This window comes from Panthera pardus, unplaced genomic scaffold (genome assembly GCF_024362965.1).
Source record: "Panthera pardus isolate Hobbes unplaced genomic scaffold, ASM2436296v1 HiC_scaffold_16, whole genome shotgun sequence".
Lineage (NCBI taxonomy): Eukaryota > Metazoa > Chordata > Mammalia > Carnivora > Felidae > Panthera > Panthera pardus.
The window spans coordinates 66,797,807-66,812,039 of NW_026526721.1; the positions used below are offsets into that span (position 1 = coordinate 66,797,807).

Below are 14,233 nucleotides of genomic sequence, written 5' to 3' on the forward strand. Positions count from 1 at the left end.
CTCTGACTCCCTCCATTCTCTTTATTTGAAGCTCAGGCTCTGGAAGACTTGCTCATTAAATGCTGAAAGCAGTCAATGGGTAGTGTAGGACAACAGCTCAGGACACTTAGCTTCTCTTATCTCAATCCATTTCAAGTGCAGTTTAGGGACTTTTTCTCAAGACACTGGTGTTCTGGTGCTTTACCTTATCCACTCGGTCCTTCTGGATTCCATACTGACCACCAAAGCCCTTGGCATAATCTGCAGGACAGAAAGGTCTGAGAGTCATAAGAGGAGTTAAAATGCTAGGAATGTATAGGTAGGGGAGTCATGGAAGAAAGACCAGACAACAGGAATATGGAAAACAGAGATGGATGAGGAAGAGTGAGAATCAGAGGGTAGAGAAAAGCCTGGATGGAAAGAGAAAGAAAAAGATAGGGAGAAAAACAGTTAAAAGAAAATGGATTGGAGATAGATATGAAGAGGGAAAGATAAAAGAGAGAAGTGACAGAAAAGGAAGTAATATAGGGAGGAAATGGGAAAAAAATAAGGAGGTTCCTCCAGTCATCCCCTATATGTCCCAGGGAGGAGAGAGACCTCTCTGTCTTTGTGAGGCACAGGGGCCTGTGAGACTCAAAGCCAAATCACTCACTTGTCATCACCCAGCCTGTTTCTCTTTCTCTTGCTCAGTGACCCCTTCTCTTTGGCCTCTTCTGTCCTGCTCCTAATCTTGCTTCTTTCCTCTCTATCCTCTTGGTTTCTTCCCATCCACCCCACATACATACACTTACCCTTTACACCACCACTGCACATCTGCACCTCTGTACTCTGGGTCCTCTGTGTCAGCTTCCAGCAAGGAAGGAAGGAGGGCTCTAGGCTACTGTGTGACCTCCCTCCTCTCCAATCCCAACTCACCTCTCTGGGACTCATGTTTCTCTGTCTCTCCCTTGTAGTCATATCCCAGAGCTGCTTTGTCCCGTTTATCCTTCTCTATCCCATAACGGCCTCCAAAGCCATGAGAGTAATCTGTGGTGGAAGAAGTAGTCATGAGAGCCCACTCAGCCCAAAGGAAGGTACTGTGGAAGAGAGAAGTCAGGTTAAGTGGGTGCAGGGGGGATAGGGGCCTGGGAAGAAAGATGGGCCAGCATCTAAGTGAATTAAAGACAAACAGTGTCCTAAGCCATCTTTTGGAAGCTGTAATTCAACATTGTTCACTCCTTTCCTCTTCACCTTTACTTCTGTCTCAAGATGAGAAGAGCATTTCAATCTTCTCCCTTCTTCAAGGAAGGGTAAAGTATAGAGAATGTAAAGAGACACTTTCAGGCAAAAAAAAGGCAAATACATATGAAATGTAGCCTGTTCTTACTCCTATATAAACACTTAGCAATATCTGCTAAAATACAACAATCTTTTTTTTTTTTTAATAGTGAAGCTCAAATGAAAAAAAAAAAAAATCATGTCTCCAGAAACAAAGAGATGAATCAAAGCAGTAGATATGAGAGTACTTATGAGTGGACTGAGAAAACCCAAGGATGTTTTAAGCCCCGAATTTAGTGTCTAGAGATTAGGATCTAGGGTCAGGGGTTCTTATACAAGAACAGGGGACTGGGGAGCAAGAAATGACACTCTACCTGCTTCTGTAAAAGAGTTCTAGAAAAATTCTACTTATTTTTCCAGGGAAATGGTGAAGGGGGTTGTCATTTGTTCAGCACTTGGTAGTGGGAAATTTTACCTATGGGACTTGGAAACTCCAGGCTTACCCTGAATGTGTAGAATGCAAATTTCCAGTTATACACTACTTATATTACACAGGAATTCTAAGAGGAGAAATTAACTTCATGCTGGTCTAGAAAAATATATACCACCGAAAGAAAAAGCATTGGAAAGATGGCAGGAATATGAGACAGAGTAGACCTCAATAGAAAATGCATTATAAGAGATAAGAGAGCTATAACACAATAACAAGAGAACAAGTCATCATTTATGAGGAATATGTATGTTGGTATAACCAATTAACAGAATCCAGATTTATATGTAAGCAAAAATTGACAGAAACAGAAGGAAATAGACAAATCTGTGATCCTAGGTGAAGATATTAACACTCCTGTCACATTAATTGATAGAATATTTAGACAAAAAGAATCTAAAATTATAGAAGGTGCAACATTATCATCTAACAAGACCTAATTGACAATTACAGAACATTATATCCCCAAACTGCATAATATACTATTTTTTATGCACATAGAAAATTCACCAAGATAGATTATATGCTTGCCTATACAATAAGTTGCAATACATTAAAAACGTTGAAATATTAGACATCATATTCTCTTAACACAATAGGGTTAAATTAGAAAATTCTCTAATACCTAGAAAATAAATATCACATTTATAAATAACCCATGGGTCAAAGAAAAAATCAAAAGGGAAATTAGAACACACATTTTTAGCTTAATAAAAATTAAAACACACAGAACATGTGGAATGCAGCAAAAGTTTGTTTAGAGGGAAGTATATAACTTTAAGTACCCATACATGTTACTACACTTTGTCCAAACCCATAGAAAGTACAATACCAATAGTAATCCCTAAGATAAACTATGGATGGACTTTGGGTGATTTTTGATGTGTCAGTGTAGGTTCATCCTTGGTAAAAAATGTACCACTGTGGTGAGTGATGTTAATAATGGAGGAGGCTACACGTATGGGGGTGATGAGGGAGGAGTGTATGGGAAATCTCTGTGTCTTCCTCTCAATTTTGTTGTAAGTCTAAAACTTCTCTAAAAATATAAAGTCTAGGGGCACCTGGGTGGCTCAACCAGTTAAGCATTGGACTCTGGATTTCAGCTCAGGTCATGATCTCACAGTTCGTGGGTTGAAGCCCCATGTCAGGCTCTGCACTCACTGTGTCAGAGCCTGCCTTGGATCCTCTGTCTCCCTCTCTCTGGCCCTCTCCTGCTCATGCACTCTCTCTTTCTCTCTCTCAAAAATAAATAAACATTAAAAAAGTTAAAAATAAATGAATAAAAATACAAAGCCTATGATGGGATACCATCTCACACCTGTCAGAATGGCTAAAATTAACAACATAGGAAACAACAGGTATTGGCAAGGATGGAGAGAAAGGTGAACCCTCTTGCACTATTGTTGGGAATCTAGACTGGTACAGCCACTCTGGAAAACAGTATGTATCTTGCTCAAAAAGTTAAAAACCTACCCTCTGACCCAGCAATTGCACTATGAGGTATTTACCCAAAGGATACAGAAATACAGATTCAATGGGAACACATGCCCCCAGATGTTTATAGCAGCATTATCAACAATAGCCAAATTATGGAAAGAGCCCAAATGTCCATCAACTAATGAATAGACAAAGCAGACGTGGTATACACACACACACGCACACACACACACACACACACACACACACACACACACACACACACACACTGGAATATTACTCAGCCATCAAAAGGAATGAAATCTTGCCATTTGTAACAATGTAGATGGAGCTAGAGAGAGTATTATGCTAAGTGAAATAGGTCAGTCAGAAAAAAATAAATACCATTTGATTTCACTCATATGTGGAATTTAAGAAACAAAACAGATGAACATAGGGGAAGGAAAAAAAAGAGGAAGGAAAATCATAAGAGACTCTTAACTATGGAGAGCAAACTGAGGTTCTCTGGAGGGGTGTTGGTGGCAGGATGGGTTGAATGGGTGATAGTTATTAAGCAGGGCACTTGTGATGAGTACTGTTATATGTAAGTGATGAATCACTAAATTCTACTCCTGAAACCATTATTACACTCTATGTCAACCAACTCAAATTTAAATAAAAACTTGAAACAATAAATAAATAAGTAAATAAATAAATAAAAATATAAAGGCTTTAAAGAAAGAGAAAGAAAGAGAGAGAGAGAGAGAGAGAGAGAGAGAGAGAGAGAGATACATTAAAAAGAGAAGGAAAAATTCCAGTATGCATCTAATATGGGTTCCAGAAGAAAGAATAAAGGAGAGGAGAGGCACTATCCAAAGGAAACCAACCTGAGAATTTTCTATAATTGAAGTTATTTCTCAGGTTGAAGAGGAACAATAGTCTCATGCAGGAAAGAGAAATAAGTCCAACATTTAGATGTATCCTAATGATATTTCAGAATATCAGAGACAAAAAGAAAACCTTTCAGGGCACCTAGGTGGTTCAGTCGGTTAAACATCTGACTTTGGCCCAGGTCATGGTCTTGCAGTCCACGGGTTCAAGCCCTGCATTGGGCTCTGTGCTGACAGCTCAGAGCCTGGAGCCTCCTTCAGATTCTGTGTCTCCTTCTCTTTCTGCCTCTCCACTGCTCACACTCTGTCTCTATCTCTCAAGAATAAATAAACATTAAAAATTTAAAAAAAAGGAAAACCTCTCACAGAAAAAATAGGGACACAAAGGAATGATGGTTAGAGTACACAAGAGAGATGCCAAGGAGGATGAAATAATACCTTCAAAGTGATGAAGGAAAAGTTACAATGAGAAATGGAGCAAAATATATTTTTCAGACAAAACCTGGGAGTTCTTTCATAGGCTCTCACTGAAAGAATTATCAAAGGATATACTTTAGTAAGAAGGAAATAAAAGCAATGAGGAAACAGCGAAATATAATAAACGGGAATGGGCTAGGAAGTTGGTAAATATGTTAGACAATTTAAATAAGCATTCACTAGGGGCACTTGGGTAGCTCAGTCAGTTAAGTGTCCGACTTTGGCTCAGGTCATGATCTCGAAATTTGTGAGTTCAAGCCCCGCATCAGGCTCTGTGCTGAGAGCTCAGAACCTGGAGCCTGCTTTGGATTCTGTGTCTCCCTCTCTCTGTGTCCCTCTCCACTCACACTCTTGTTTCTCTCTCTCAAAAGTAAATAAACATTAAAAAATTAAAAAATAAATAAAAAATAAATAAGCATTCACTAAATAATAATAGTGATTCATTTTTGTGGGGTTTAAAAACACATGGAATCCTTACACTGGGCAACAATTGGCCAGTTGGTACAAAGAATGTAGGATGTAGAAGGAATGCAATTAAATTATTCTACATTTTCTTTGTTACTCAGGATGAGATAGTGATTAATTTTAAACTTAAGTAAAAAATGAGAGTTAAAACTTAGGGATACCTTCCTAAAATAAAGGAATAGAATACCTTATTTTCAATCCAGATGGAAAAGGGGACTAAACAATCTCATAGGAAGAGATAAAGAAGAAAGAAGCAAGTACATGCTTGGATTTAAAAATAAATACAATAGTGGGGAACTGGGTCATGGAACTAAAGGGAGTTGATGACAGCTATTGGGAGGTGAAGTCTGAGCTGAATAGGTCAATTGGGTTGCAAAGGTTGAAGCACAGGGTCCTTGCCTTTCTGAGATGCATGCTTCTCCACTTCTCCTTTGTAATCAAAGCCAACTGCCGACTACAGAGAAAAGGAGAGAGGATTGATTAGAACTGGAGCTGACAGTTTTCCCTCTCCCTCACATACCTCCCCCCAGCTCAGGCCAGAGGTTAGTTTATAGGAGCTTAGGGCTGAGAATGAGAGTTTGACCTAGAAACAGATGACACCCTGACCTGACAGGCTGGTGGAGCAGCAGTGTGCTACAGAGCAATGAACGTGAGCGTTATGGGCTCATCAGCTCTTGATTCAACCCCCAACCCCACTTGCCCTATTTTTAGTTGTTTAACTTTATGCATGTCCTTTAACATTACTGAGCCTCAGTCTCCTCAAATATGAAATGAAACTAGGTAAACCTCCTTACTAACCTCAAGTATGAAATGGAGAAATGATCCCTCTTTATTTGGGACCAGTGTAAGTAATAAGTGGGTCAAGGTATGTAAAGTGTTTGCATTGTGTCACTCAGTAAATTAGTGCTTTTCTTCCTAACTCTCACGATATTAAAATGAGATAATAGTTAGGAATGTGCCTTGTAAACTATAAAGCACTATGCACATGTAAGAGATATTATCCTATTCCTAATTGATTGTACTGTGCCTCTCTTCTCTTTCCCTAAATGGCAGCCGACACCCAGAGATGTGTTTTGATGGGATGAGAGGCAACTAGGAGAACCTGGATCTTTGATGCTCTAGGACTGGATATGTTGGCCAATACCTAACATCACTCATAGCTACATCCCCATCTGGCTCAGTACCTATAGGTCTTCTAAGCAAGACTAGATTTTGCATCTCAAGAGTCATTACTATGTATTGTTTCTTGGTTTACATGACATAATGACTATTTAGGTAATTCAATTTGTGACTCAGGAGGCAGAAGATGAAATAAAGAACAAGGAGTGATCAGGAAAAGACAAGATAGAAGGGAAATTCCATCCTACTGTGCTTTTTCTTTTTCTTTTTTTTTTTTTTTTTCCCACAAAGGAGTCTTTAAAACCTCTGGGCTTCAGGGTTTTGGTGCTACATCATGCGAAAAGTAACCTTTACCTTCTAAAAACATTATAACCCTAATTAGCTGTTTTACTTGATAGTTTGCTCCTGTGGTCATAATACTTAAGCTGACTCCCACATTCTCCTGAAAGGCATAATGGTAAGGTTTTGATGCTTGAACAAAAGAGGAGCTTTGGAATTTCCCTTGTCTTTCTTCAAGACAATGAGGAAATCAATGGTTTGACTTCCTTATCAATGTTTGATTCCTTATCAAAACAGAGTTTCAGAATCTTTGTATCATTTATATTAACACTATTGAGCTCAGCATGTGGCCTCCAAAAGTGGCACAAAGGAACTTGTTGAAGAAGATTATGGGAGCTATCCTCATGATGGACCCTCCTGAGGCCACTGCCATCTTTCCATAGGAGAAGCATAGACCCACATTCAACAGTGAGTGCTGGTAAATCCCACAGGATTTGAGCTGGGTGGCACAGGGAGATACTTACCTTGTCTGCCCTGTCCTTCTCAACTCCATATTTGCCTCCAAAGCCTCTGGCAGCATCAGTCTGAGAAGAGTGCTTCTCCACCTCAGCAACATATTCATGGCCCACAGCACTCTAAGAAAATCAGATGGAATGAGTGAAAGACAAAAATGACTGTAAAAATTAAAATGATACAGACGTGGTTTGGGATTTAAGAATACCAGAAATTCCATTCTGGGTCTGTCTCATAGCCTCCACCAGTGTATCATGTAAGGAGTATATGACTGGAGAGAGCAAGGTTGCTTTTTCTAGAGGCTCACACATCCTGAGTCTTCTTTAATACCATTAGGAACCCATCACTTAGGAAACTCCTGTAGGATGGGCTGGAACCATCAGGATAGATTCGAGGTAGGCAGAACAGTGGTTAAGCCAGAAACAAAAAGAAAGGTAAAAACAAGGGATTTATGGGTCAAAATAGAATTAAGTAGTTAATAAAGAGAGATCAAAGGGGACTAACTTTATACCATAGCCAACATTGCACATTTCATTAAAACAGCCAAGTGCTTCTGTTCTGGATTATAGTTTCTGTGTGACCATCACATTTCAGAAGTGCCAACTGAGCCCTGATATTTAACAGTGACTGACTCTGCACCAAAGGGGGTTGGTAGACAATACTGTAAGTAGTCCAAGAGGGCATATAAATTTTCTATGCCCCTTCACTTTTTATTCCATCTATTGTTTTATTTTCTATTTGGTTTTAAAAGGTTTATCTCTTCTAATATTTAGATATGGCTATTTTAATAATCTGGGAACTGACTAGTACTTCAAACCAAATAATGCAGAGTCCCAAATAAGAAGAAATTAGAAAGCCTTTCCTTTCTCCTGTATTTTGAATCTCATGCTGGGACAAACATCAATACAGAGATTGATGTGAAGCATTGCTGTATATGAGCTCCTAGGAACTCATTTTACAGTATTCTTAGGTCTGTGTAGGTCAACTTTGCTTGTGAATTTAAGAATGCATGAATGCTTATCTATTTTAGTTTTTTCCTAGGAATTTTGTGGAGAATACAATGTCTACATTGCACTTTACACAATGACAAAACAAAACACTTCTTGAGGGTGCACTAAAGGCTTTTCATTGAATTATTTTTTCCTCCTTAGAGATAAAATCTTTTTTGTTGTTGTTGTTGTTACAGGAATATATCTCTATCTTTGAGATTAGCAAAGTCAATGGAAACTATGATTTAAAACACAAGCATTTTTGGGGCGCCTGGGTGGCTCAGTCGGTTAAGCGTCCGACTTCGGCTCAGGTCATGATCTCACGGTCCGTGAGTTCAAGCCCCGTGTCGGGCTCTGTGCTGACAGCTCAGAGCCTGGAGCCTGCTTCAGATTCTGTGTCTCCCTCTCTCTCTGACCCTCCCCCGTTCATGCTCTGTCTCTCTCTGTCTCAAAAATAAACATTAAAAAAAATTTTTTTTAAATTAAAAAAATAAAGAAATAAGACACAAGCATTTTTAACCATAGTTTAGTGGTAGCTAATGGATAAAGGAAAATATTTGTATTTGATGGAATCTAATGAATAAATTCACATCAATATTTTTCCCATGCACATATCATATAAGATATAATATATATATAGACAAAGAACACTAAATACACAGTAAAGAAAATAATAAGAAGTTGCAATATCAACATTCTATACAAACATTTGAAAACAGTAAATGATTTTAAGACATATTCTTCCCTTCTCTAATTGTGACCCTGTCTCCTCAGTCTAGGAGTTACAGCATGGCTGGGTCTACCACAGGCTAGCCTTTTTAAATTCTTGGACCACATTTTCTACCATCTATATTTATGTGTTGAAATCAGGAAAAAAAATGATACAAATAGTATGTGGACATTCTATTTTAAAGCCCAAATTAATACTGTACTTTGAATAAGTTTTAAACTACAATACCAACAAATGAATCAATTTTTTATCTTTAAGCAAACATCTTTCTTTCAACTCACCTTGTCCATTCGGTCTCTCTCCACCCCAAACCGACCTCCATACCCATGGGATGCTTTGGGCCCTGAGTCCATCTCCTTCTTCTTGAGAATATCATGCTCCTCTGACACTTTGTTCCTCAGCTGGTGGATACTGGAAGTAACCACATGACAGAGACTCATCTAGCACAAGTCAATGAACTCTCCCTCCCAGAAAAATGGAAGTCTTGAGATGTGTTCTTTATTTTTAGCAATAACCTGAGCTCCCAAAGTATATCAATGCTGGGTCTGGAAGTAAGAGATTAGTGTGGCCTATATACCATAGTCTGATTTAAACTCTCCACAAGCCAATAATATTTCCTCTAGTCTGTTAATTTGTCCACTAAATAAACTTCTGATACTTGTCCCGTTTTTCATGTTCTTAAATATTAGAGGACAGTGATACCAATTATATTCTAGTACCTGGGAAGTTATTTTCCTTCTGAATGGGTCTGCTTTCTAGCATTAGATACTCTCTCCCCAGAAGTACAAAAATATTTATATACCCCTTTATTCCCACATTCTAGTCCTGAGAATCTACCTCAAGGAAATAATTTTAAATATGGCAAGTCTTAATATCTAACGATATTCACTGAAACACTGAAGATAATAGCAAGAACTAAGAAACAATTTATAGGGCTAATACTTGGAGAACAGTTAAGTAAATTGCAATATTACCTTTCAATGGCATACTAGGAAGTCATTAACGATGGTTAGGAAAGATGTAGCTTTGGGAGATTTATCTATACATTAAGTATTTGGTGTATATTTTGGTAAAAAATGAATGCCCTTCATCTCCACCCCCAAATCTGAAATTCCTTACACTAAAATCTAATAAAACAAACAATAAGCAGAATCAGACCTATAAATACAGAGAACAAACTGATGGTTGCCAGAGGGAATGGGCAAAATGGAAGAAGGAGAGTAGAAGATGCAGGGTTCCAGTTATAGAATAAATACGTCACAGAAGTAATAGTCAAAGCACAAGGAATGTAGTCAATGACATTATAATAGCGATGTAACTACACAGATGGTAGCTATATTTGTGGTAAACACATCATAATGTATAAACTTGTCAAATCACTAAGTTATCCACCTGAAATGAATGTAACATTATGTATCAACTATACTGAAATGAAAAAAAAGCTAATAAAAACTAACAAAATTCAGTCTTATCACTAATTGTTGTAACACCTGAAGACCCAAATAAACTTGATTTGGGACACCTCTGTCACTAAGAGAATGTAACACCAAAAGGAAGCCTTCTCCTTCTTACTTCACTTTCATCTTCACTATGAGGGTAGAGAGTACCTCTGCATATCTGTCTGCTCTGAGGATATGAAGTGACAGGTCAGCACCAGCACTAGCACCAATAAGGGACAATCAGTATGTATACTTGGTCACATAGAGGCACTTCTGGGGATTCTTAGAAACATTTGGACAAGAGAACCCTAAATTAAAAAATTTCACTTCCTGTAGCAAGAAAAAGAGGTTTAGGGAATTGAGACATGATGATGTTACTGGGACTTCACCAGCTCGGGAAAACCAGATACACTGGTTACAGGTTAGAATGGCCATCCCACAGCAGAAATTCTCTTCTTTCATGGAAGAATAGATCCATCTGGTGGCCTTCTAGTATAAGCCCACCAAAAGCCTTTTTTTAAAGCCCTCTTGGCTTTAGTCATAGTTAATTTTAGAAAGCTGGCTTTGAACCAGATGAAATTAAGCTAAGAGCTGGAAGGACCATCTGTTCCGTGCCTGCTCTAAACCCTCTGGCAGCAGTGGAGGCAGAGATCCTGTGTTGCTAGTTCATTAACACTGACACTTTAGAAATGTCTGTGTCAAAAAAGCTACTGGTTCCAAGAACATGTAAATAACTGTTATTTCCCAACCAAAATATTCAGATGAAGAATGACAAAAATGATGCCAAACATTACTTTCAAATGAGCAAAATGTGCGAAGTTTTAATGAGTCCAATGATTGCCACATGGGTCATAACTATATCATTGTTAAAACAAGTTTTAAAGGGGATTTGAAAATGAAATTCAGGAATTTCCACCTAATGGATGATAGCAAAGCTAATCAGAGGATGATGCCAATAGATAATACAATTTAAATAAAAATGTTGGGGCCAAAAAAGACCAACTTCTTATCAAATTCTTTAGAATATAGCTGAAGCCACTCTAAATAGGCCTTAATCATATTAGTACCTCACTCAATAAATATTCATTAAACTTTTGAGTGTAAGGCACTTTTAGGCTGTGCGGATACAAAGATTATTAATGTATATGGAGATAGTGGTCAGGTGGGAGAGATAGAAAAAGTTACAATCCAATGTGCTAAGCAGCATATCTAAGAAACGTTTGACACATTAAGTCTCAGATACCTATTTTAAGTTTTGAAATACCTTGGAATTTGATAAAGCGATGCAGTTTATGGGAACCAAGTGTTTTGTTTTTGTTATAATAATAAAAGCACAGAGATGAGTCACACAGATAAGATTTTATCCACAGATGATATGATCATAGATGCAGAAAATCTAAAGAATCTACAGAATACACTACTGGAACTATTAAGTACATTTGGTAAGTTCACAGGATACAAGGGCATGATCAAAATCAATTTCATTTCTACACACAGGCATAACTCATTTTAGGGGCACGCCACTTTATTACACTTTGCAGATATTGTGTTTTTAACAAATTGAAGATTTGTGGCAACACTATATTGAGCAAGTCCATTGGCACCATTTTTCCTACACCATTTGCTCACTTCATGTATCTGTCACATTTTGGTACTTTGCACAATATTTCAAAGTTTTTCAATATTATTATATTGATTATGGTGATCTGTGATCAGTGCTGCTTGACGTTACTATTATAATGGTTTGGGGGCACCATGAACTTGAATGGATGGGAAGTTGCTTCTTATGGATGAGCAAAGAAAGTGGTTTCTTGAGATGTCATAAATGTTGCATGTATTCTGACTGCTCCCCCAACCAGCCATTTCCCCATCTCTCTTTCTTGCCTTAGGCCTCCTTATTCCCTGAGACACAGCAATTTTGAAATCAGGCCAATTAATAACTCTGCAATGGCATCTAAGTGTTCAAGTGAAAGAAGAGTCACACATCTCTCCTTTAAATCAAAAGCTTCAAAATCATTTCAAAAGAAATCATTAAGCTTAATGATGAAGGCATTTCAAAAGCCAAGACAGGCCAAAAGGTAGGTCTCTTATGCCACACAGTTAGCCAAGTTGTGAATGCAAAGGAAAAGTTCTTTGTTTAAATTTTCTTATGTAACTGACTGTCAAATTGGCTTACATACAATACCCAGTACTCATCCCAACAAGTGCCCTACTCAATGTCCATCACTCATTTTCCCTCTCCCCTTCCTGCCCCCCCATCCACCCTTAGTTTGTTCTCTGTATTTAATAATCTCTTGTGGTTTGCCTCCCCCTCTCTCTGTTTGTATCTATTTTTCCCCCTTCCCTTCCCCCATGGTCTGTTCAGTTTCTCAAGATCCACATGAGTGAAAACATATGATAACTGTCCTTCTCTGACTGACTTATTTCAGTCAGCATAATACCTTCCAGTTGCAAAGGAAAAGTTCTTAAAATAAATTAAAAGTGCTACTCCAGTGAACATAAGAATGATAAGAAAGCAAAACAGACTTATTGCTGATATGGAGAATGTTCTAGTGGTCTGGATAGAAGATCAAACCAACCACAACATTCCCTTAAGTCAAAGCCTAATCTAGTGCAAGGCCCTAACTTTCTTCAGTTCCATGAGGGATACAAGAGGTGAGGAAGCTGCAGAAGAAAAGCTGGAAGCTAGCAGTGGTTGGTTCTTGAGGTTTAAGGAAAGACACCATCTTCATAACTTAACAGTTCAAGGTGAAACAACAGGTGCTGATGTAGAAGCTGCAGAAAGTTATCCAGAAGATCTACCTAAGATAATTAATGAAGGTGGCTACACTAAACAAAAGATTTTCAATGTAGACAAAACAGCCTTCTACTGAAAGATGCCATCTAGAACTTTCATAGCTAAAGAGGAGAAGTCAATGCCTGGCTTCAAAGCTTCAATGGACAGGCTGATTCTCTTGTTAGGGGCTAAGGAAGCTGGTGATTTTAAGCTGAAGCCAATGCTCATTTACCATTCTGAGAATCCCAGGGCCCTTTAAGAATCACACTAAATCTGGGGCGCCTAGGTGGCGCAGTCGGTTAAGCGTCCGACTTCAGCCAGGTCACGATCTCGCGGTCCGTGAGTTCGAGCCCCGCGTCAGGCTCTGGGCTGATGGCTCGGAGCCTGGAGCCTGTTTCCGATTCTGTGTCTCCCTCTCTCTCTGCCCTTCCCCCGTTCATGCTCTGTCTCTCTCTGTCCCAAAAATAAATAAAAAAACGTTGAAAAAAAAAAAAAAGAATCACACTAAATCTACTCTACCGGTGCTATATATTGGGGCGCCTGGGTGGCTCAGTCGGTTGAGCGTCCGACTTCAGCTCAGGTCACGATCTCGCGGTCCGTGAGTTCGAGCCCCGCGTCAGGCTCTGGGCTGATGGCTCAGAGCCTGGAGCCTGCTTCCGATTCTGTGTCTCCCTCTCTCTCTGCCCCTCCCCCGTTCATGCTCTGTCTCTCTCTGTCTCAAAAATAAATAAAACGTTAAAAAAATTAAAAAAAAAAAAAATGGAACAGCAAAGACTGGATGACAGCACATCTGTTTACAACATGGTTTACTGAATATTTTAAGTCCACTGCTGAGACCTACTACTCAGAAAAGAGATGCCTTTCAAAATATTATTGCTCATTGACAATGCGCCTGGCCCCCAAGAACTCTGATGGAGATGGACCACATGGTTAGTGTCATTTTCAAAACCTGCTAACACAACATCCATTCTGCTGCCCATGGGTCAAGGAATAATTTCATTTTTCAAGTCTTGTGACAATATTTAAGAAATCTATCCTTTAAGACTACAGATGCCATAGATAGTGATTCCTCTGATGGATCTGGGCAAAGTAAATTGAAAACCTTCTGGAAAGGATTCACCATTAGAGGTGGCATTAAGAACATTCAATAATTCACAAGGAGAGATCAAAATATCAATATTAACAGGAGTTTGAGGAAGTTGATTTCAACCCTCATGAATGACTTTGAGGGTTCAAGACTCCTGTGGAGGAAGTAACTGCAGTTGTGGCGGAAACAGCAAGAGAACTAGAATCAGAAGTGGAGCCTGAAGATGTGACTGAATTGCTGCAATCTCAAGATACAACTTGAATGCATGGGAAGTTGCTTCTTATGGATGAGCAAAGAAAGTGGTTTCTTGAGATGGAAACTACTCCT

At 38.7% G+C, this 14,233-nt stretch overlaps 1 protein-coding gene across 2 annotated transcripts in view; it reads right to left on the reverse strand.

The window, feature by feature from the left end:
- HCLS1 (hematopoietic cell-specific Lyn substrate 1) overlaps positions 1-14,233 on the reverse strand; it is a 131,665-nt gene that overhangs the window by 108,998 nt on the left and 8,434 nt on the right. For both annotated transcript variants that reach the window (XR_008422460.1, XM_019448513.2), the window contains exons 4-8: positions 8,886-9,015; positions 6,897-7,007; positions 5,374-5,428; positions 895-1,005; positions 185-240 (exon numbers count right to left, since the gene is read on the reverse strand). Coding sequence is in view for 1 of the 2 variants with exons in the window: in XM_019448513.2 (XP_019304058.2) it covers positions 185-240; positions 895-1,005; positions 5,374-5,428; positions 6,897-7,007; positions 8,886-9,015 (463 nt within the window). In the remaining variant the exon portion in view is untranslated. The remainder of the gene's footprint in view (positions 1-184; positions 241-894; positions 1,006-5,373; positions 5,429-6,896; positions 7,008-8,885; positions 9,016-14,233) is intronic.